The sequence below is a fragment of the Nicotiana attenuata genome, unplaced genomic scaffold, assembly GCF_001879085.1.
Source record: "Nicotiana attenuata strain UT unplaced genomic scaffold, NIATTr2, whole genome shotgun sequence".
Classification (NCBI taxonomy): domain Eukaryota; kingdom Viridiplantae; phylum Streptophyta; class Magnoliopsida; order Solanales; family Solanaceae; genus Nicotiana; species Nicotiana attenuata.
In genome coordinates this window covers 188,040-213,450 of record NW_017671459.1, presented here as the reverse complement: position 1 = coordinate 213,450, position 25,411 = coordinate 188,040, and the positions used below count along the sequence as shown (strand labels likewise).

The following is a 25,411-nucleotide window of genomic DNA, read 5'->3' as shown; positions in this document are numbered from 1 at the left end:
AAATCCGGAAAAGGCATATTTGCGGTAAAACTACTCGATCAACGGTGTAGTCGACGGTTCCGTGCCTTCCCCCCTAGAGTTGTCCGCTCAAGGGTACCAGTCTAAAACCCCATAGAAACCTTACTCTGTTTAATTGTGCATGAATCATGGTCAAACCTAGCCGAGTCAGTTATGTTGTCCGCATAATGACTCTCTAAGATAGCCTAGTCTAAAGTCCACTGGGTTTCCCTGAAACCCAAACGGACATTACCACGTTCTGTGCATTTATTTGGAGAGCTAAATGCTTTTATGCCAATTATTGATGTTAAATAGTCGAGTCCTGTGGGGGAAAGGGCCTAACCTTATTTTCTTGTAGATAATGAGGCACGAAATCCCCAGATTCGGCATGGTTACCAACATCCACCCGAGACTGCTAAGCTGGTGGAAAGATCTTCATTCTAGTGACCAGACTCTTGTCAGAAAATATCTAGGGAATCTACCCTCCCTCCTGGAAATTCAACCCAACAACAAGATCATAGAAGCCGCTACTCTATTTTGGGATTGTGAAAAGTTCATCTTCCGCTTTGGGGAAATTGAGATGACACCTTTTCTAGAAGAGATAGGAGGATTAGCCGGTTTGGTATGGGAGACTCCGGGTTTATTGATGCCTGAGAACTGCAAGGGCAGGGGTTTCCTCAAAATGATGGGTCTGAAGAAGAATCCAGAGCTGACATGCCTCAAAGAATCCTATGTCCCCTTTGAATATTTGTACGAGAGGTACGGTCACAGCAAATCCTACCGTACCTATCCTGATGAGTTTGCCATCACCTCATTGGGGCATATCCATCGAAGGGTCTTTGTATTCGTGTTCTGTTTTTTGGGGTTGATTGTGTTTCCAATGAAGAAAGCGAGAATCCACACCCGACTAGCCATGGTCACTAAAACCTAATAGAAGGAATTGGAGGGCAACCATTCAACATCATGCCCATGATCGTCGCAGAAATATACCGAGCCCTAGAAAAGTGTCAACGGGGAGCTAGTCACTTCGAAGGTTGCAATTTGCTACTTCAGTTGTGGCTCGTGGAGCATCTACAAAAGGGTGAATACCGACAAGGCATTCAACGAAGGGATTGGGATGATCATATCGCTTTCCATCACCCAAAGCGAATGAATTATATCCCTGATATGTTTGGTCAGCCAGAGGATCCCAAAGGATGAATCGAGCTATTCGGTAGTCTGACCGAGGAACAAGTACAATGGATGTTCGAATGGTTTCCGACCGAATAATTCATTGCCCGATCTCGAGACGCACCTTTTGTGATATTGATCGGTCTGAGAGGAACGTACCCTTACGTCCCTTTTCGAGTTATGAGGCAAGCTGGTAGGAAGCAGGTTGTACCCAGGGTCGACAAGATGAGCCATTTCCAGGCTGACTTCCAGGCTGATGATAGTCCTTACAAGTGCCAAGCTCAGCATATGTGGCACTGCAAGATCGTCATAGGGAAAGATACCATCGAACCAGATAGATACCACGCCGGTTGTACTCCCTACTATACCGGCTGGTTGGAGGATAATCACAATGGTCTAAGTCAACTTGGGTTTGTTCGGGGTCACAGGATCATAGATGAAAAAGCCGAGGCACAGGTCAAATGCAATCAACTACGCAAGAGAATCCGGGAGTGCGAAAGTGAGAACCGTGAGATACAAGAAGCCAATCAAAAACTAATTGAGGAATGGAAGGACATTGCCGTCAATGCCAACAAGTGACTGGGATACCTGGAGCGAGGCATAGTGGAGCTGGAAAGAAGGTTTCTCAAAAGGGTCGAAGATTGTCAGAATGCTGAGGGGAACGAAGGCAGACATCTAGCCAGAGCCTACCTGTTGCTGGGACTTCGCGAGCTGGGGAAGTTATTTGGCGAAGCCAGGGATGCCGAGTCTGAGGAGGGTCCTTCAGGGACCAAGTAGATAGGACTTTATCTTTTCACTATTTAAATGTAAAAAGGCCAATGGCCATTAGTGACTTTATTTTTCCTATTATTTAGTGTCGATTTGGAATTCGTATTATTTTCTATCAATAAAATGAGGCATTTAGCATTCCAAGTTCTCCAAATCAATCTGTCGCTAGGCCTACCCAAATTAGGACGCAATCTACATTCCCGCATTATGTGTTTAAATATTGCATCGATTTTTCATGAACCTCACTAACTTGGTTACCTTTTTGTTTATTTTTTGTTTTTGATTATTCCCCTCCCCAAAGGTTAGTTCGAGCACTCTGGCAACATCATCCTATTCCACAAGACCCAAGGGCCACTCCTCCTCTCAGCCCCGTCAAAAACAAGAACAAAGGAAAGATGGAAGATTTGAACAACGCCAGAAAGGAAGAACTTGATCAACTCCGGAATTTGGCGAAACTGTCATTTTCCCTCACTACTCCAGATATCAATTTCCCAAATGCTCAGAACCCCACACCTCCACAGAGTCTCCCAAAGCAACAGAATCACACCGCTCCTCACCACCACTGCAACACCTGCTATACTTCCAACAATACCCCACTGCTCATCCCAGAACCACAAAACTCCACAAATGATCACTGCCACACCCACCATAATACCCCCATCTACGTGGAGACTATGCCGCACTCCACCCAGCCCATCTCAAGCACACCCGAGTCCGATGATAAAGACGTGCTCATCAAAAACCTGGCTGAAGAACTTAAGAAATTGACTAGCAGAATTCAAGGCGTTGAAGGTAGTAAGGGAATTGAAGGGCTAAACTACGAAGATCTTTGCATACAGCCCGTTGTCGAACTGCCCGAGGGGTATAAACCTCTTAAGTTCGAGATGTTTGATGGTACAGTAGATCCAAGGGTCCATTTGAGAACATACTGTGACAAGCTGGTTGGAGTAGGAAAAGACGAGAAAATCCGCATGAAGCTTTTCATGAGGAGCTTGAAGGGAGATGCTTTATCTTGGTACATTAGCCAAGATCCAAAGAAGTGGCCGAACTGGGTAAGTATGGCGTCCGACTTTATGGACAGGTGCAGGTTCAACACGGAGAATGCGCCGGATGTGTTCTATATTTAAAATCTAAAGAAGAAGCCCACAGAAACATTCCGCGAGTATGCTACTCGCTGAAGGTCCGAAGCTGCTAAGGTTAGAACTGCCTTAGAGGAAGAATAAATGAACAAATTCTTCGTCCGGGCCCAAGACCCACAGTATTACGAAAGGCTGATGATGATCGAAGGCCACAAATTTTCTGACATAATCAAGCTGGGAGAAAGGATCCAAGAGGGCATCAAAAGCGGTAATTTCGAGGCTTTACAAGCTACAAACAAGGCCTTACAGTCAGGCGGTGTGTCCAAAAAGAGAGACGTAGGAGCTGTGATGGTTGCACAAAGAACCAAATCTCCCATCAAATATCAAACCTACCCAATGTCTCCACTCACATATCAGCCTACTCCAAACTACCAAGCACCCTCACTCTCTTACCAAACTCCACCACCCACTTATCAATCACCTCCAACCACCCACATATCAGCCTACTTCACCCAAATATTCCCAACCCACACATGTTTACCAAGCCTACAATACTCAACCAGCCCACTATCAATCCCAACCTGCACGCCAAAACTTCCCTAGACCTCGACCAAACTTCGACTGAAGACCTCCAAAATAATATACGGCTATTGCCGAACCTATCGACCAGTTGTATGAATGACTCAAAGTTGCTGGTTATGTCACCCTTATCCCTGCTGCAACAACCCCTGAGAACCCTTCTCAGTGGGTTAATCCAAATAAATCATGTGCATACCATTCTGGCATGAAAGGACACACCATTGACGAATGTCGTTCTCTGAAAGATAAGATCCAGGCTCTTATTGATAACAAGATCATTGTGGCAAAGGAGCCTGCTCCGAATGTCCGCAATAACCCTTTGCCAGATCACAAGGGTGGAGGCATTCACATGATTGAAATAGAGGATGATTGGGACCCCAAGGGATCGATCGATTTGATCACAGAAGGTGACGACCCAAAGAAACCAATAGTCACCCTTAATCCGATCGTGGTCCAGATTCAGCCCTCTGGGGACGCCGAGGTAAATATGTCCATGCCACTTGAGTTTGAAGCACCACCATCTGCAAAGACGCCAGCACCAATTGAGGTTGAATTTGTGTCTCTAGCAAAGGCACCTACACCATTCGGGGTTGTAGTTTTACCGCCCAAGGTGCAGGCTCCGTTCGGAGTAAGATACCCACTCCAATTCCAGTGACAATGTCAGCCATAACACCATTCCATACAAAGGCTATACCATGGGACTACATAGCCGAGGCAAGAAGATAAGGGAAGGTCAAGTTCGGGGAAGCTGTTGCGGCACAGGGTATGACGAGAACCGGTAGGGTTTATACCCCGGAACATTTGGCTGAGTCAAGAAAGCAGGCCTCTAGCCGGCCAACCATCACTGAAATCGGGACCGACGATCTCTAGAGAAAGATACAAGACAAGGAATACTCGATCATTGATCAGCTGAACAAAACACCAGCGCAAATTTCTATCCTCGCATTGCTACAGAGCTCCGATGCGCACAAGAATGCCCTGTTAAAGGTGCTAAGTGAGGCGTATGTACCGAGCAACATCACCGGCGGGGAGATGGCTAACATGGTAGGCCGGGTATTGGAAAGTCACAAGATCACTTCTCATAAAGATGAGCTACCACCAGAGGGGTTGAGTCATAACAAGGCTTTGCACATCACCGTACAATGCGAAGATTATTTTATCACCAGAATCCTGATTGATGGAGGGTCCAGCCTCAACATTTGTCCGTTGGTAACACTCAGGACATTGGGAAAGGGACTGTATGAGATCAAGGACGGGGCCATCAACGTCAAAACTTTCGACGATTCCCAAAGTTCCACCATTGGGGAAATTAGCCTGTGTTGGCAAATGGGACCTACTTGGTTTGATCTTGACTTTCAAGTAATAGATGTGCCGGCATCTTACAATCTATTGTTGGGAAGACCATGGATTCATGCCGTTGGGGCCGTAGCTTCAACACTACATCAGGCAGTGAAGTTTGAGTGGAATCACCAAGAGGTGATCATTCACGGCGACGGTAGTAATCCCATATACAATTGCCAAACCATCCCGGCAATAGGAGGCAGAAGAAAGATAGGCGGGGAGACTTATCACCTTATCGAGCGGGTCAACGCCGTTGATAAAGACAAATGGTGGGACAACAAAATTGAAAGCATATTGAACTAGAGCGGATACGAACCTGGCAAAGGACTTGGCAAGAACCTCCAAGGAATCGCTATGCCTATCAAACTCAAGAAACATGGCACCACCTTCGGATTGGGATATGAGTATACTTGGGAGGAATTCTACCACTGGTCTCCACCGTGGCGCGGCCCTTACTATCCATTGGAGCAGCCAATACCACGCTTGGAACAGACTTTCCAACCGGCCTATGGGTCAAAAGAAGAGGAAGCACTGGCAGCAGTGAGGAATTTGTTCTTGGAAGACGTTGATATGGATTGTTGTGTCATTTTCGAGGAGGAGGGGGAGGAAGGCCCTTCCATACAGGCTGTGAGCAGAGGAGCATGCCTAAATAACTGGACCATCAGGACCACCAGAGCCCGGCGAGCCTCGGGGTAGCAAGGCTGAACAAGCATCATGCACTATCTTTTAATTTTATTAGTTTTTCTTTCGCATTTTACGTTTCCGCAATAAGATCTTCAATGTTCAAAACAGTTATGGAATTTATCAAAGCATTTCGATTTTCCCTATAAATCAACACTCTTATTATTTTCTCTCATTACTTTACTTATACAGCATTACTATTACTTGTCTTGATGAACCAATGACTGTGACATGCAATGAGACAACGCAACAAACAGACATGGATTCAGAGGAAGATGACATACTGGAAGAGATTGTTAAGGAAGTCGAGAATTTTGAAAACAGGCCGAAGTCTAACCTGGACGAGACTGAGATTGTTAATCTGGGGAATGAAGAGAATGTCAAAGAAACACGAATCAGCGTCCATTTATCGCCATCAGAAAAGAAGGAATACACAGAATTTCAAATGGAACATGAAGACATATTTGCCTGGTCATATGATGACATGACTGGTCTGAGTACGTCTATTGTGGCTCGCAAACTGCCAACTGATCCAACATGTCCGCCGGTAAAGCAAAAGCTCAGAAAGTTCAAACCTGATATGAGTTTGAAAATCAAGGAAGAAGTCACTAAGCAAGTCAAAGCCAAGGTCCTCAGGGTAGTAGAATACCCGACATGGTTAGCCAATATTATGCCAGTACCAAAGAAGGACGGGAAGGTCAGAGTCTGTGTCGACTACCGGGATCTCAACCGGGCCAGTCCGAAAGATGACTTCCCTTTACCAAACATACACATCCTGATCGACAATTGTGCCAAGCACGAATTGCAATCGTTTGTGGATTGTTTCGCTGGTTACCATCAGATTTGGATGGATGAAGAAAATGCTGAGAAAACGGCTTTCATTATGCCGTGGGGAATGTACTGCTACAAGATGATGCCGTTTGCGTTAAAGAATGCAGGGGCCACCTACATGAGGGCTATGACTACCATTTTTCATGATATGATACACAAGGAGATCGAGGTATATGTAGACGACGTTATCATCAAGTCTAAGAAGGCCACCGATCACATGGAAGATTTGAGGAAGTTCTTCAACAGATTGCGGAGATACAACCTAAAGCTGAATCCCGCAAAGTGTGCATTTGGGGTTCTTGCTGGAAAACTACTTGGGTTCATTGTGAGTCGCCGGGGAATAGAACTGGATCCATCAAAAGTCAAAGCCATTTAAGAACTACCACCGCCAAAGAACAAGAAGGACGTGATGAGTTTCTTGGGGAGACTCAACTACATCAGTCGGTTCATAGCACAATCAACAGTTATCTGTGAGCCAATCTTTAAGATGTTAAAGAAGGACGCCGCTACCAAATGGATCGATGACTGCTAAAAGGCCTTCGACAGAATCAAGGAGTACCTATCAACACCACCAGTCTTAGTCCCTCCTGAGCCAGGTAGACCCTTACTACTCTACCTTGCCGTGTTGGGTGGAGCTTTCGGCTGCATTCTGGGGCAGCATGATGAAACAGGGAGGAAAGAGCAGGCCATCTATTATCTCAGCAAGAAGTTTACCCCGTACGAGGCCCGACATTCTCTATTAGAGCGCACCTGTTGTGCTCTGACTTGGGTGACCCAGAAGCTGAGGCATTACTTCTGTGCCTATACTACATATCTCATATCAAGAATGGACCCGCTAAAGTACATCTTTCAGAAGCCCATGCCCACCCGCAAGCTCGCCAAGTGGCAAATCCTGTTGAGTGAATTCGACATTGTCTATGTAACTCAGAAGGCAATCAAGGGACAGGCACTAGCAGATCACCTTGCTGAAAATCCCATAGATGGAGAATACGAACCCCTGAAAATGTATTTTCCTGATGAAGAGGTATCATTCATAGGAGAAGACATTGAGAAATCCTATGATGGTTGGAGAATGTTCTTCGATGGAGCAACAAATTTCAAAGGAGTTGGCATAGGAGCAGTCCTTGTATCAGAAACCGGTCAGCATTATCCGGTGTCTACCAAACTCAGGTTCCCATGCACCAACAATATGGCCGAGTACGAAGCCTGCATCTTAGGGCTTAAGATGGCTATTGACATGAACATTCAAGAGCTGCTAGTAATTGGAGATTCAGACTTACTCATACATCAGGTACGAGGAGAATGGGCAACCAAGAACTCTAAGATACTCCCGTATCTGCATTACGTGCAAGAACTGAGGAAGAGGTTCACAAAGACGGAATTCCAACATGTTCCCAGAATCCAGAATGAGTTCGCCGATGCATTGGCTACCCTGTCATCCATGATACAACATCCAGACTAAAACTTCATTGATCCCATTCCAGTAAAGATCCATGATCAGCCAGCCTATTGTGCCCACGTTAAAGAAGAGGCGGACGGAAAGCCTTGGTTTCATGATATCAAGGAATATTTAGCAAAGGGAGAATATCCAGGGCTTGCAAATCCTATTCAGAAGCGCATACTTCAGAGGTTATCCAACAACTTCTTTCACAACGGAGGAATCCTATATAGGAGGACTCCCGATTTAGATTATTAAGGTGTGTCGACGCAAAGGAAGCATCTAAGTTACTAGAGGAAATCCACGCAGGGACCTGTGGTCCACATATGAACGGTTTTGTCTTAGCAAAGAAGATCCTCCGAGCTGGTTACTTTTGGATGACTATGGAAATGGACTGCATTCAGTATGTTCGGAAATGCCACCGCTGCCAGATACATGCAGACATGATAAAGGTGCCACCAAATGAGCTTAATGCAACAAGCTCACCATGGCCTTTCGCCGCTTGGGGAATGGATGTTATTGGACCAATCGAGCCGGCCGCTTCCAACGGGCACATGTTCATCTTAGTAGCAATTGACTATTTCACCAAATGGGTCGAAGTAGCATCTCACAAAGCAGTGACTAAGAAAGTCGTGGCAGACTTTGTCCGCGATCGCATTGTTTGTCGATTCGGGATTCCAGAGTCAATCATTACTGATAACGGTTCCAACCTCAACAGCGACTTGATGATAACCATGTATGAAACCTTCAGGATCAGACACAAGAATTCTACACCCTACAGGCCTCAAATGAATGGAGTTGTGGAAGCCGGTAACAAAAACATCAAGAAGATACTGAGGAAAATGATAGAGAAGCATAAGCAATGGCACGAAAAGTTTCATTTTCTCTGTTGGGGTATCGCACCACTGTCCGCACGTCAACTGGGGCAACCCCCTATATGCTGGTTTATGGTACAGAAGCATTCATTCCCGCCGAAGTAGAAATTCCTTCCTTAAGGATCATACAAGAAGCTGAGCTCGACGATGCAGAATGGGTGAAGAGTCGTTACGAACAGCTAGCTCTTATAGATGGAAAAAGAATGAATGCAGTTTGACATGGTCAACTTTATCAGAACAGAATGTCCAGAGCCTTCAACAAGAGAGTCAAGCCGAGACAGTTCACGCCAGGGCAGCTGGTGTTAAAGAAAATTTTCCCGCATCAAGAGGAAGCCAAAGGGAAGTTTTCCCCCAACTGACAGGGTCCATACATGGTTCACCGGGTTCTGACAGGAGGAGCCCTCATACTTGCAGAAATGGACGGAGAAGTTTGGCCAAAATCGATTAATTCAGATGCAGTCAAGCGCTATTATGCGTAATCTTTGTGCTTTCCTATATGATGTAATTGAACTATGCCTGACCTGATTCCCGTTTAAGAGGGGATACGTAGGCAGCCCTATCGGTTTGGTCACAATTCAATAAAAATTTCATCCCCCCCTCCCCCGCAACTGGAAACTGGGGCAGAATTTTGAGGAGGACCCTCAAAATTCCGAAGTGATTTCAATCAGTCATCGCAAGTAGCCGACAGAAGCATCAACCCATTAAACTGGGGCAGAATTTTGGGGAGGACCCTCAAAATTCCATAGCAAAGAGAGGTTGCAATGTCTTGAGCCACGTCACAGTCGTCGGTTCATCTAAAAGTTATTTCTTAAATATATACTTATGTCATATTTTTACAAATTCGTGCCGTTTATTATCGAAGTCGCTTTGTTCAGCAACTGTCACACCTCCTTTTTTACAGACCACCCCGAAGGATAGTATATAAGGGAGTTTTTCCAATTTAAGTAAAATATTCGAAATGGGATTATTTATTTATCAGAGTCGCCACTTGGGATTGGTTGTTTTCTGGCATCCCAAGTCACCGGTTTATTTTAAATCCCAAATCGAGGAAGATTTCGACTTTCCATTTGAAGTCTGCGAACCAAAAATTCTGAATAAGGAATTCTGTTAACCCGGGGGAAGGTGTTAGGAACCCTCGGATTCCGTGGTTCTTGCACGGTCGCTTAGACTATCATAATTGGCCTATTATCTGATATTAATACATGTTTTAGCCTATGGTACAATTTTTAATAAATTTACCACTTTTAATTAATTTTAAGAAAAATTGAACGTCGTTTAAAATGTGTCTTTGGATCGCGTCACATGAAATACACCCGCAATCTAAAACACATTTTATTCAACGTTTTAGGATTTGGATTTGGGTCACATGAAATACACACCCGAGTTTAAGAAGGTAAAATTATTAAATAACGCGCCTAAAGCAACTAACGCATAGTTAACTTTGCGGGAGGCCATGAAAATTCGCTAAATGGCACCTCCCGGGTTCTAAGGATTTTAAAGATATAATTAAAGAGGGCCACGCAATTTGTGATTTTATTTGGCGCGGCGCACCTCGATTCCATTTTTAAAGGTTGTTCTAAAATTCAAGAGGGCCATAGCTATTACTATCTAATACGGCTCACCTCCAATCTAATTATTGGGCTTAATCAACTTGAACTAAATGTGATTCGAGGTTTTCATCCAATTAATTGAAGAAACACATGAGGGGAATTACTCATTTTGAACGTAGGATCAGTCCAGTATAAATGGTCCAAGGGCCCAACTAATAAAAGATGCAATCAAACACAGTCGCAGGATCAAATGTATGAAGAACTGGGCTCCAGATGAAGCCAGGCCCCATGGTGTGTTCACAAAAAGGCAATGATTAGAACTGGGCCCTTGTTAGTCCTGTTTCTTGTGACCTGATCGGCCCATGCCCAAGACACAATAATATAGGCATAATTGACATTAATCACATAAACATGACATCTAATTAACAGATTTAAGTTATGATTCAAATCCTTTGACATAAATTAACTGAAACTTCAAATCAATTCCATCTTTAAAAAATGCCTAGGCTGAAAATGAATCCAGATTCGAACAAGGAGAGCTTCCCATAGGGGACAGCATCCTTAGCTCGAATCTGCGATTCAAATCACAGGCCAACTCTTTTAGCTTCACTTTTCAATTGCAAATAAATGGACAAACTACAATAATTAATACGTTCAAATTAAAGAAGATGCATAAATTATTGGATGCAGATTTCGAAAACTCTAGTCAAATGATCTCAAAGCTAAAACTATGGAAATTAAACACTGATATATAGAACTGTTTCAAACATCTATTAGGCATAGAATTAACACAAGTATCAGCACACACATATTAGTCCTAGAATCATTTTTCGGCCCACACAATATTCCAAATTTAACATTTAAACTAACATGATAGCGAACCTTGAAAAAAAACTTAACATGGATTACTAAAATTAAACTATACTAAAGCTAAGACTACCAAATAGGATATACACGAGTCCAACAGTCCATATACGTCATCCCTCAAGTATTCGACCAAACTAACAAGCTACGAGTTTCCAACAGAATGGAAGAGCAACATGAATTCCAACAATACTACTACTATGAATGAGCTAAGCTACATACCATTACACTACACTACTAACTTCAGGAATTTTTAAGCAGATGATTGATATTGACAATTAAAAGGGAAACAACCATTCATTCATGTATCTTCAAACAATTACAACTTTCCTATTTTTCATCTCATCCCTTAGAGAATCAAGGAATACATGGAGATTGGACAAAGAAAATGAGCAGAAGTGAGACAACAAGCAGAAATCAGCAGCAATCAACAGTAGGAAATATCCCAGCAAACCAGTTTTAAAACCAAAATAGTGTTCAACCAGTCTACCCAAAAACAATTTCACTTGAATGCAAACCTAAAACATCAAAATCAGACCTTGGAGCCAAATTCAATCCATTTTCTAAGCCTTAAATGAACCAAACAAAATGCTCCAGAATTAGAGAAGCTTCAAGAAATCAGAGCAGAAGCAATGGAACAGTATTTTCTAGAAATTTTAGCCGCCTAGAACTTTTTCAGGATTTTCAGCACTTGGAATTCTGAATTGAGCCTCAAGTAACAATGTCTTTATAGGTAAGTTACTAGGGCAGCCTTTGGGGTTCAGTTATTTCTTTTTAGTCCCTCTCGAATTTTCCTTTTTGCTACTTAGCCCTTCATTTTTTGACTTGTTATTCAAGTTAAATCTGAAATTTACTAGCAGACCCCTACTAGAAACTTCTGAAAACTGTTACCAAAAAGATTCCCTAGGTGTGTTGCCCCAATTACCCCTTAAGACCCCTGTATTTTACTTCAGCAGACCAAATAGGAATGGGTCAATTTGACCCAATGGTCCAATTCACTGCTGGGCCATGCCCTTCTTTTCTTAAACTGGCCCAGAAACAAACCAAGGTTCAAACAACCATTAATGGAAACAATTTCAGCATTTCAACTCTTAGATTAATCAAACAAGAAAACTGAAGCTATTAAAGTAATGGACTAAATTGCTGATGCAAGATTAACACGTATGAACATATAATTATTTACAAAACTAAACATACAAACAAGTTTTGACAAACTTTTCTGGAAATTAAAATGATCTAAAACAAAACTAATAGGGGATAATTAACCTAAACTATAACAATCACAAGCAGAAAGGTGACACCCAAAGAGAAAAGAAGAAAAAGAAAAAAAAGAAAAAATAAAATAAAAGGACCCGGAGAATGAGACGTACCTCCCCAAATATACTCTTTGAAACTGACCCTCGACGAACCCACGATTTTGAGGCTGGAATAAACTTCAATCATGTGTTCTTAAATGAGAGCACATGACTGAACTCGATTCCAAACTCAGAATTTCACAATCCCACTGATTCGAACTTTTTTTTTGGAATTTAGGGTTTTTCTTTGATTCAAGATTCGAAAGGTTTGGCGTACATTTGGGGAAAACCAATTGGATAACAATAACGGGGAGACAATGGGGAGTTCAAGGTGTAATTTTGGGGATTTTTGGGTGAGTTAGGGTTTTGGCCGCCTCTCTTCGATTCCAGATTTCGAGAGGGTTTGGCGTAGGATTCGAGGAAAATTAGTTAGATATTTGGAAAGAGGAGGTTGAAAGAGGAGGTAGGAGTCTAAGGTGTAAAAAATGGGTTGATTGGCCACCGGCCGCCGCCGTAGGCGATTTCGGCGGGCGGCGGAGGCCGTGGAGGAAAAAGGGCGGCTAGGTTTGGTCTCTATGGTTGTAAGGGAGACGAAGAAGGGGTAGGGGGGTCTGTTTGGACATTAATATATTAATGGACCCTAGCTTCCCAGCCGTTAGATCATCAAACCTCGACGGCTGGGATTAATTCTAAATCAAACGGGGTCGTTTTGGGGGTAGGCGGCTAGACCGGGTATGGGCTGGATCCAGGGGTGATTTGGGCGGGTTACAGGGGTAATTTGACTGGGCTGGAGTGAGTTTGGCCCAAATTTGGGTCTTTAATAAAGAAGACCCAATTTTTAAAAACTTTTCTTTTATTTCCCTTTTTTAATTATTAAAACAAAACTAAAATTAAACCTAAAAAATTAAATTAATCTACCTAATTATATTAAGCTATAATTAATAATCGAAACTATTAATAAAATACCAATTTAAAGGAAACTAATAAAATTCAAAGCTAAAATTTAAACCAAGCAAAACGAATCAAATTTTTTTTTTGTTGTGATTTTTTGCATTTTTGTAAAACCCTAATTACTAATTAATCTAAAAATGTAAAATTAAATCCTAAATGCAGATGCAATGCATATTTTTGTATTTTTTTTATGAATTATGTTAAATTAAAAATGCACACAGAAAAATGCAAATAAACACGAAAATTATGCAATTAATTCCTAAAAATCAAATAATTAAAAGGAAAATCCTAATTTTAGGAATTCTGTTGGAGTAAATAATGCGAGGCAAAAATCACGTGCTCACAGCTGCCCCTCTTTGCTCGGAGACACGAAGGGTTTTCGGGCAAAGATAAATGAGCAATTATGAGGGATTTTTGCCCGCTTGGCACTCCATGAGAAGCATTTTTGAAAAAGGTCTGACCGAACCTTGATTCAGAGGTTGCCTACATATCCTTGGCTATAAAGGAATCAGGTCAGTGTAGTTCTGGAAGTTTTGGTAGCTGGGACTACCGGGAGCTGTGATTTCACTGCTGATACTGCTGCTACTGCTTGCTGACCTCCTTATTACACCAAAAGAAAATCAAAGCTAAGCTAGCTATGCCTATCAACTACGAGTTACAAGATTCCTATCTATAAATCTCTTGAAGCTTGATCTTGATTCTTTGCTGATTTTACTGTGGACCTCGATTTGAATCTCGATGCTCGCAAGCTGTAGGTGCTGGTTCTTTCTTCAGCATTGGATCAAAGCGGGACATCCGAAGCTTGTGACTTCGATCAAATTTTGAACAGTCCGCGTCCTTCTCCATTTCAAGTTCACTTCTTTTTTGTTCTTTTCTTCTTTTCCTTTATTCTGGATTGAGACTCATTCTTTCGGTCATCTCGAATCTTGTGCCTTGAGGTAAAACCTGTTCGGACACCAAAAACAAACAAACGAAAGAAATTTTTCTGCCCCAGTTTTTACTAGGAAAACTTCGTGAGTTATTTGCAACACAAATCTAAACTACTTTTCATTGAAAGCAATAAAAATCAGGATTGTGTATCCTTGGGAATGCAGCCTTAAATTGGGAGGATTACCAGGTTATGCTGGAAAATGACCGGGTTATGTCGGAAAAGAAGGAGGTCCTCGGGTTATGCCGGGATTGAAAGAAAAAAGGCTCCTTGGGTTATGCCAGGGAGGTCCACGGGTTATGCCGGGATTGAAAGAAAAAGAAAGGCTCCTTGGGTTATGCCAGAGAGGTCCACGGGTTATGCCGGGATAAAAAAAAAACTCATTGGGTTATGCCAGGGAGGTCCACGGGTTATGCGGGATTGAAAGAAAAAGAAAGGCTCCTTGGGTTGTGCCAGGGAGGTCCACGGGTTATGCCGGGATTGAAAGAAAAAAGCTCCTTGGGTTATGCCAGGGAGGTCCACGGGTTATGCCGGGATTGAAAGAAAAAAGCTCCTTGGGTTATGCCAGGGAGGTCCACGGGTTATGCCGGGATTGAAAGAAAAAGGCTCCTTGGGTTATGCCAGGGAGATCCGCGGGTTATGCCGGGATTGAAAGAAAAAAGGCTCATTGGGTTATGCCAGAAAGGCTCCTTGGGTTATGCCAGGGAGATCCGCGGGTTATGCCGGGATAAGAAAGAAAAAAGGCTCCTTGTGTTATGCCAGAGAGATCCGCGGGTTATGCCGGGATAAGAAAGAAAAAAGGGTCCTTGGGTTATGCCAGGGAGATCCGTGGGTTATGCCGGGATAAGAAAAGAAAAAAAAAGGCTCCTTGGGTTATGCCGGGATTGAAAGAAAATAGGCTCCTTGGGTTACGCCAGGGAGATCCGCGGGTTATGCCGGGATTGAAAGAAAAAAGGCTCCGTGGGTTATGCCAGGGAGATCCGCGGGTTATGCCGGGATATCTAGGGAATGGGGCCCTATGCTACCATGATTTTGGATTTTATTTTTTTTATTTTTTTTATTATTTTAAAGGCATAAAATGCAAGAAAGAATTTCGGGAAAACTTCCCTTTTTGGTCTGTTCCTTGCTGCAAAGTTGTTTCACCGCTTGCGCATTTCTTGTCCTTTTTGGTTGCACCTGCTTTTTGCACGGTTGCTTGGATTGCACCTGTTTCAAATTTCCAAACAAAGAACAATTGTTAGTTTGAAACGGTGGTTGGTTTTGTGGCCCTGATCGTCTCAATTGCTTGACCTCGGCCCAGCTTCTATTGAGAACCTCTGCTGCTTTCTGGTTTTGAAGATTAATCTCTCTCGCAAATCGAAGAGCTCAACTTTTAAATTTTCATGACAACTCGCCCGCGCGGGGCTTTGACCCTTTCACTTTATTCTGCCTTTGGACCTTTGTCCTTGACTTTCTTTTCCTTTTCAATAGCTTTGATTTCAGAGCATCAACCATCATGGCCAGCCGGGATTGGCCTGACGCACCCGCTGAGGTTGGGTACTTTTCTTTAGCTTTTGCTAGGCAGAGCCCTGTAACACCAATCTTGCCACCTTTTCTTTGTATTCGTTTCGGGAACAGAGTTAGACCGAAAGGGATTCAAGGAAAAGTAAACAAATGGCAAGAAAATAAATTTAAAGAGAAGTGTCCCTTTCGAGAGGAAGGAAGGACTTATCTGGGGTGCATGCAGGCTTCAAATAGACATGTCATGCTTCTTGGACTGGATGCCCGACCCGCACAAACTTTCCCAACTTCTCATAGACTCATTGACCCACGTTTCAAAACCACGGAATCTTGCCAGGACTCTTTTAGTGGTGGGAGATGTCTTCTCTTCGGCCAACGGCGCCCTTTGCGGGTTTTCGCCGATCGACCTCTCTCATTTCTCTTCTCACCGTCGCCCTATAGTGCTCTTTACAAGTTTTCACTAAACGTACTCTCTCATTTTCAATTTCTCTACTCACCGTCGCCTTATGGTGCCCGTAGGTTTTCACCGATAAGACTCTCTCATTTTATTTCTCTCAGCTTGATTGTATCAGATTCCAACAATAGTGTTTTCCGATTCCAATGCCTTTGCCAATTGATCAGAAGGACTTGGACAAGGTTTGGGTAAAAAGAATCTGGATGGAATTACAACTTTGGAACCGTTCTGGTGGGCTCATTGCTGAGCCATTATATCATCTGCCCCAGTTTCACTTTTGGGGGAATTGGGATTTTTGTTTTGGTGTGACTGAATCCCAGAGAGAGGCTGCCTACGTATCCTTTCGGAATCAAGTCAGACGTAGTTCAGGGAAACTTTGTTTTTTGATTTTCTTTTGTTTTTCTGTTTTGCTTTATTTTCTCTTTCTTTTCCCTTTCCTTTTGTCCTCTCTCTTTTTTGTTTTTTTTTCATTTTCACTTCAATTTCTTTTTTTATTTTTTTATTTTTTATATTTCTCTTTTTTCTTCTCTCTTTTTTTTTCATTTCATTTTTCAATAACACTTCCAGGTTCCAAAGAGGGTAATCAAAGAATGGGAGCCGGCTCAAAGGGTTCGCAAAGGGTTGGTAGTGTTTTGGTAGCGAGAATAAAAGCCTTCGTCATCCCATTTGAACAAAGTCATTGTTGCAGAAATCCTAAACATAGTACCTTTTTACTGCATCCGCATTCACAGCTGCTTCGGGATCATTTCCTTCGATGTGTCCCAAGTACAACACACTCTTTTGGCAGTACTCTTGTTGCAATGTATGGAACTTTCCACTCTGGAAGCAATTTTCCTTCAGTTGTTCCAACTCTTTGTTTCATTTCCTCAAACTTATCTTCTTTGCATTTCGACTCTTGATTCATTATTTCGAAGTCTGACAGCGTTTTGGGATCTGGGCATGAAGTCCGCAAGCATGTCATGTTATTTAAAGCCGCATTATTAGAACTGAAAGAAGAAATAAAAGAGAAAAATAACAAAATCAGAAAGAATAAAGAAAGATGAGCGATGAAATATTGATTTCATTTCTTGGAATTTGAAGATAACAGGGTTTACATTTGGAAAATAAAAGACAAGAAACTAAAGAAAACACCCGAGTTACACCCTGGAATAACTCGCGATGCAGAAAAAGTAGCAGGACAGGTCTACCGGGACTCCCGCCTGATTGGGAATGGCGTAGCCTTCCAATTCTGCAGCTTGGCATTTGGTCCCATATACAGCACCTCAGCGGTGCTTGAGCCCTCTCCTGGCTGGATCATGTGGGTTTCATATAGTATCTTTCTCATTGCCCCACATATCTCTTCAATCTCTTTGGCCGTAAAGGCCTCATCCTCTTCTTCTTCATTGTATTTTGGCTTGACAAAGGTCTCGTACAGATGTGGCAGGGGCTGAGGTAGAACCCATCCATCATTCTTTCTCTCGTCTGCCCACTTTATATCATCCGGGGTAGGGTGGAAACCTATCCCGAAGAATTTCTTAGTGGTAGGCAGGGTAACCGGTTCAGCTATTCCTTGCAGGGATTTTCCAAGTCCCTTCCCTGGTTTGAAGCCATGTCGGATCATTTCTGTGGCCACCATAATCGAGGCATTGGAAAGGAAGGGTTGGGGGCAAGGGTTTCCCTCTTCGTACTGGTCTGCCACCACAACTTCAAAGGCCTGGTAAACTATGTGCTCGCTGCCTTCTCTCCCTTCAAGGCATGGGACTGAAGGGTCTCGATAAATTGATTGCTCGTCCTCCCCATGGACCACGATTTCTTGATCATCATGCTCAAATTTTACCATCTGATGAAGAGTGGAAGGTACAGCCCCTACTGTGTGGATCCATGGCCTCCCTAAGATAAAGTTGTAGGATGTGTCCATGTCTAGAACTTGGAAAGTCACCTCAAAGTCCACCGGGCCAATGGTCAGAGTTAGATCAATCTCTCTAATCGTATCCCTTTTGATACCATCGAAGGCTCGTACGCAAACATTGTTGGGACGAATCCTTTCAGTCCCAATTTCCATGCGCTGTAGTGTTGAGAGCGGGCAGATGTCCACCCCAGAGCCTCCGTCCACCATAACCCTTTTCACGTAGTACCCTTCACATTTGACAGTTAAGTGCAGTGCTTTGTTATGTGCAGCCCCTTCCGGTGGCAAGTCATTTTTGCTGAATGAAATCTGGTTGATAGCGAAAATCTTTCCGCCATTCTTTCTAATTGCTCCACAGAAGTCTCAGCTGGCACGTATGCCTCATTGAGGGTCTTGATTAGTACCTTCTGGTGTTCGGGGGATTTCATCAACAAAGATAGCAAGAAGACTTGTTCAGGAAACTTTCGAAGCTGGTCAACCACTTCATAATCCGCCATCTTCATTTTTTGAAAGAAAGCTTCCGCCTCTTCGGCACTCACGGGTTTTTCAACTGGGAAACGCTTCTTGGTGGCGTTGTTCACTTCTTCCAAATTGGAGTACTTTTCCACAGGGTAATTTTCTTGAACCTCTCCTGAGATTTCCTTGCCCTTATACGTCACCACGGTTTTATGGTAGTTCCAAGGCACCACGGAAGGATCTGTCATGGGCCTCTGTGGCGCGCGGCCAATAACCACGGGCTCACTCAGCCTTGGTGGATTAATTGGCCCCCACACCACATAAGCTCCCTTGGGCACGTACATTTGGGTCATTCAGCTCAAATATCCTGGGGGGACTCAATGTCATCTGCTTTTCCTTGCGACCCCGAGGGACATAGAGAACAACATCTTTGGTGGGTGCTGCCCCAGTTCCTGCTTCAATTTTTCTTCTCTGATTTTGGATGGGTGGTTTTGTTCTTTTTCTCCCCTTTGTCTTGCTTCGGGGTAGCTTTTGGTCAGCAATGGCGATTATGGCCTTCAATGTCGGGTCAAATTCCTTATCCTCACAAATCATGCCGATTACCGGCCCGTTGTTGTGGGCTGGCAGTGGGTTATTAGTCACATTGGGGACATCCTCATCCCTTAGCACTATCTTCCCCTGTTCTATCAAGTTCTCCACTGCTCTCTTCAAGGTCCAGCAATCATCCGTGTCGTTCCCTTCCACCCCTGAGTGATAGGCACATCAGGCACCAGCTCTGTAAGCGGGTGATGCTGGGTTTTGCCTTGTTTGAGGAACTGGCTGTAGCAGACCCATTTGGACAAGCTTTGGAAACAGACTGGAGTAGGATTCACCGATTGGTGTAAAAGTTGGCCTTCTGGGTGGTTCACGAGGGGGAAAATTGTTTTGTGGAGGACGGGGGTTGTAGTGGTTTTGGTGAGGAGGCTGGTTTCTAGGAAATGGAGCTTGGTTCCGGTTGGCTTGCTGCTGAGGCCGGACATAAGGTTGAGCATTCATGACTGTATATGGCTGAGGAGCATAGGCCAGGTCCTGGTGAGGGTAATAGTGCTGCGGGGTCCTTTCTGGGAAAAGGGATCTGGGAGTACGGTGTTTTCTTGCACCCGACACTGCCATGGATGCTTCTTCTTTTTTCTTGCCCTTCGCTACTCCTCCAGACCCGCCCTGAATGGATTGGGAGGTTGCTCTGATAGCGGATTGGCTTAGAATTCGACCTGTTTTCAATCCATTTTCCACCATTTCACCGATTTTGATGGCTTCTGCGAACGGTTTACCCATAGCTGACATCATATTTTGGAAGTAGTCGGCTTCCTGAGCTTGGAGGAACACTGTGACCATTTCGACCTCGTCCATCGGAGGCTTTACTCTAGATGCTTGCTCACGCCATTTGATTGCATACTCTCGGAAGCTCTCCGAGGACTTCTTTTTCAAGTTTGCCAGTGAGTTTCTGTCTGGAGCAATGTCTATATTGTACTGGAATTGTCTGACAAAGTCTCTAGCGAGGTCATCCCAGATGTGCCAACGAGATATATCTTGATCCATATACCACTCGGAGGCAATACCAACCAGATTTTCTCCAAAATAAGCCATGAGTAATTCTTCCCTTCCTCCGGCTCCTCGCAATTGATTGCAGTATTTCTTAAGATGAGCAATAGGATCACCATGTCCATCGTACTTTTCAAACTTTGGAGTTTTGAATCCCAGAGGCAAGTGCACGTGAGGGAACATGCATAGATCAGCATAGGACACACTTTTCTGACCACTCAGACCCTGTATGTTCTTGAGGCTCTGCTCCAAGCTTCTCATCCTCTTTGTCATTTCTTCCTGTTAGGGATTTTTGGGAGCCTTTTCTTGTCCCGCAATGAAATCAAATTGAGGCGGCTGAGGATAAGTATAAGTGGGGAACTGAGGGGGCTCCATTTGGAAAGTGGGTGTTTGGAATGTAAAGGTTGAAGGATCAAAAGTGGGCCTAGGCAGTGCGGGCTGTGTTCTGGCTGAGCATGGGGGAGCGGTGAAGATATTGGAGGCCGCACCAAACATGAACACCTGGGGGCGAACCTCAGAAGGTGTTCCCACGAAATAAGCTTATATGGTGGGCTGACCCAGTGGAGTGTTTGGATGATTGATTAGAACATTAGAAGTACCCCCTGATCTAGGAAACAGTTCGGGGAATCCCGGGATAGCACTTGGTGGCTCTCTTCCATTTGCCCAAGCATCCCACATTTTCATGACTCGAAGACGTAAGACCCTGTTCTCTTCAACCGCTGCAGATTCGGAGGTCGGGATGCCCGAGATTGGGCTATCATCTGCGATGGGAATCGTTGGCAAGGTCATTTCTGAAGACATACCGATACTCCCCTTTGATCTAGTAAAGTATGGATGTGAAGCCAGGTTACCACGAAAAACCAACCACCGTTTCTATAAAACCTGGACTGGGTGACAACAGCAAACGGTTAGTTTGAGACAAATAATAGATAGGTAATCCCACGTTGGGGTGTGATGCACCTATACAGTTAAATGGATTTCTACATGTTTTGCAACAGTTGCATGCGTCATCCCGGCTTTTCCTTATTCTTTTCCATTTTCTTCTTTTGATTTCCACTCTCTCTTTTCTTGCTTTTCCTTTCTTTTGCTCTTTTTCTCTCATTTTTCTCATTTTTCTTTCTCTCTGTTTTTTTTCTTTTTTCGATTTCCTTTCTTATTGGAGCTATTTACAAAATATGACCGGATCCGATGAGGATTGCCTACATATCACGACGCCGCATGAATCAGATCATTACGTAGTTCAAGAGAAGTAAGGAAAAAAAATTGGATTTTTTTTTTCTTTTATCAAAAACTTTTATTTTAAAAACAAAACCCCGGCTTTGCAGATACGACCTTTTAGCACTTCGGGGAAGAAGATTTTAAGGCTGTGCCCGCTAACCGTTGAAAGTGACCCAAGGTGGCTGTTCTTGCAAAAACAGCCTTCCGGCGCCCTTTTGGGGACATTCGGCTTATTTTAAACAAGAATGGCATCACCCGACTTATTTATGACAGAAACTAAAATTTTTGTTGTTTTTGGGCTATTTTTGTAAAAGAGAAGTTGGACCCGATGAGGGCTGCCTACGTATCCCACATCCGGTGAGAATCAAACTGGCGTAGTTCGGGCAGATTTGACAAAACCAACTATTTTTGAAAACAAAAACTTTCTTTTTCTTTTATTTTCTCAAAAATCCGACAGAGTTTCAGTACTATTTGCGTATTGGTTTTTCAAAACTGGTGATTACCCTGACATTACTATTCTCTTTTCAACTCTCTCCCATTATTTACAAGACGGTCAACATGCAGATCCGAAGCAAATAAATGCACAAGTAGCAAGTAAGATGCATCAGGATGGTCTTTTCATTTAAGTTCACCTGTCCTAGACGGACCCAACCCCTTTGTTGAGTCCCCTAAGTAAATGCACGTGATGCAAACAAACGTTCCTACTAGGGATCCGGCATTAGGCTTTGTTATACTAGGTTTAAAACCTGGGTTATTGTGCTACACCTGGCTTACCCGAGCGGACAACTCGAGCCCGGGGGGGGGGCAGCGTACCGGGAATACAGAAGCTTCGCCGGCTTAGCAACTTGTCCGAACCTCGTTCTAAATGGGATAAGACTCTAAACAGAAGAGAAGTCACACGAAGTGCACCCTTCTCCATGATGTAGAAGACTCAGAGAGAAGAAGGGTTTCGTAGCAGTTTATATATACAATTCAACAAATATCAAAGCGGTAAAGCACTTAGCACATTTAGCATGAAACATGTAGGAAAATCAGATAATAAATAAATCCAATCATAACAGCTATTCTAAGCTCGAATTCTTGAACCCTAAACCGAAATTCTGGGTTCGTGTCCCCAGCGGAGTCGCCAGAGCTGTCACACCTCCTTTTTTACAGACCACCCCGAAGGATAGTATATAAGGGAGTTTTTCCAATTTAAGTGACAATATTCGAAATGGGATTATTTATTTATCAGAGTCGCCACTTGGGATAGGTTGTTTTCTGGCGTCCCAAGTCACCAGTTTATTTTAAATCCCAAATCGAGGAAGATTTCGACTTTCCATTTGAAGTCTGCGAACCAGAAATTCTGAATAAGGAATTCTGTTAACCCGGGGGAAGGTGTTAGGCAGCCCCGGATTCCGTGGTTCTAGCACGGTCGCTTAAACTATCATAATTGGCCTATTATCTGATTTTAATACATGTTTTAGCCTATGGAACAATTTTTAAAAAATTTACCGCTTTTAATTAATTTTAAGAAAAATTGAACGTCGTTTAAAACGTGTCTTTGGATCGCGTCACATGAAATGCACCCGCAATCTAAAACACATTTTATTCAACATTTTAGGATTTGGATTTGGGTCACATGAAATGCACACCCGAGTTTAAGAAGGTAAAATTATTAAATAACGCGCCTAAAGCAACTAACGCGTTGTTAACTTTGCGGGAGACCATGAAAATTTGCTAAATGGCACGTCCCGGGTTCTAAGGATTTTAAAGATATAATTAAAGAGGGCCACGCAATTTGTGATTTTATTTGGCGCGGCGCACCTCGATTCCATTTTTAAAGGTTGTTCTAAAATTCAAGAGGGCCATAGCTATTACTATCTAATATGGCTCACCTCCAATCTAATTAGTGGGCTTAATCAAGTAGAACTAAATGTGATTTGAGGTTTCCATCCAATTAATTAAAGAAACACATGAGGGGAATTATTCATTTTGAACGTAGGATCAGCCCAGTATAAATAGTCCAAGGGCCTAACTAATAAAAGATGCAATCAAACACAGCCGCAGGATCTAATGTATGAAGAATTGGCTCCAGATGAAGCCAGGCCCCATGGTGTGTTAACAAAAAGGCAATGATTAGAACTGGGCCCTTGTTAGGCCTGTTTCTTGTGACCTGATCGGCCCATGCCCAAGACACAATAATATAGGCATAATTGACATTAATCACATAAACATGACATCTAATTAACAGATTTAAGTTATGATTCAAATCCTTTGACATAAATTAACTGAAACTTCAAATCAAATCCATCTTTAAAAAATGCCTGGGCTGAAAATGAATCCAGATTTGAACAAGGAGAGCTTCCCATAGGGAACAACATCCTTAGCTCGAATCTGCGATTCAAATCACAGGCCAGCTCTTTTAGCTTCACTTTTCAATTGCAAATAAATGGACAAACTACAATAATTAATACGTTCAAATTAAAGAAGATGCATAAATTATTGGATGCAGATTTCGAAAACTCTAGTCAAATGATCCCAAAGCTAAAACTATGGAAATTAAACACTGAAATATAGAACTGTTTCAAACATCTATTAGGCATAGAATTAACACTGGTATCAGCACACACATATTAGTCCTAGAATCATTTTCCGGCTCACACAATATTCTAAATTTAACATTTAAACTAACATGATAGCGAACCTTGAAAAAAAACTTAACATGGATTACTAAAATTAAACTATACTAAAGCTAACACTACCAAATAGGATATACACGAGTCCAACAGTCCATATACATAATCCCTCAAGTATTCGACCAAACTAACAAGCTACGAGTTTCCAACAGAATGGAAGAGCAACATGAATTCCAATAATACTACTACTATGAATGAGCTAAGCTACATACCATTACACTACACTACTAACTTCAGGAATTTTTAAGCAGATGATTGATATTGACAATTAAAAGGGAAACAGCCATTCATTCATGTATCTTCAAACAATTACAGCTTTCTTATTTTTCATCTCATCCCTTAGAGAATCAAGGAATACCTGGAGATTGGACAAAGAAAATGAGCAGAAGTGAGACAACAAGCAGAAATCAGCAGCAATCAACAGCAGAAAATATCCCAGCTAACCAGTTTTAAAACTAAAACAGTGTTCAACCAGTCTACCCAAAAACAATTTCACTTGAATGCAAACCCAAAACTTCAAAATCAGACCTTGGAGCCAAATTCAATCCATTTTCTAAGCCTTAAATGAACCAAAAAAATGCTCCAGAATTAGAGAAGCTTAAAGAAATTAGAGCAGAAGCAATGGAACAGTATTTTCTAGAAATTTTAGCCACCTAGAACTTTTTCAGGATTTTCAGCACTTGAAATTCTTAATTGAGCCTCAAGTAACAATGCCTTTATAGGCAAGTTACTAGGGTAGCCTTAGGGGTTCAGTTATTTCTTTTGTCCCTCTCGAATTTTCTTTTTTGCTACTTAGTCCTTCATTTTTTGACTTGTTATTCAAGTTAAATCTGAAATTTACTAGCAGACCCCTACTAGAAACTTCTGAAAACTGTTACCAAAAAGATTCCCTAGGTGTGTTGCCCCAATTACCCCTTAAGACCCCTGTATTTTACTTCAGCAGACCAAATGGGCATGGGTCAATTTGACCCAATGGTCCAATTCACTACTGGGCCATGCCCTTCTTTTCTTAAACTGGCCCAGAAACAAACCAAGGTTCAAACAACCATTAATGGAAACAATTTCAGCATTTTAACTCTTAGATTAATCAAACTAGAAAACTGAAGCTATTAAAGTAATGGACTAAATTGCTGATGCAAGATTAACACGTATGAACATATAATTATTTACAAAACTAAACATACAAACAAGTTTTGACAAACTTTTCTGGAAATTAAAATGATCTAAAACAAAACTAATAGGGGATAATTAACCTAAACTATAACAATCACAAGCAGAAAGGTGACACCCAA

The 25,411-nt window shown here is 42.6% G+C and overlaps 1 protein-coding gene across 1 annotated transcript in view; it reads right to left on the bottom strand.

Moving 5' to 3' along the window:
• The window catches only part of LOC109208430, a 38,464-nt gene extending 19,228 nt beyond the window's left edge, over window positions 1–19,236 (bottom strand). The window contains exons 1-3 of the mRNA XM_019371534.1: window positions 18,985–19,236; window positions 18,591–18,833; window positions 17,969–18,495 (exon numbers count right to left, since the gene is read on the bottom strand). Of these exons, the coding sequence (XP_019227079.1) occupies window positions 17,969–18,495; window positions 18,591–18,833; window positions 18,985–19,236 (1,022 nt within the window). The remainder of the gene's footprint in view (window positions 1–17,968; window positions 18,496–18,590; window positions 18,834–18,984) is intronic.
• Window positions 19,237–25,411: the final 6,175 nt, after the last annotated feature.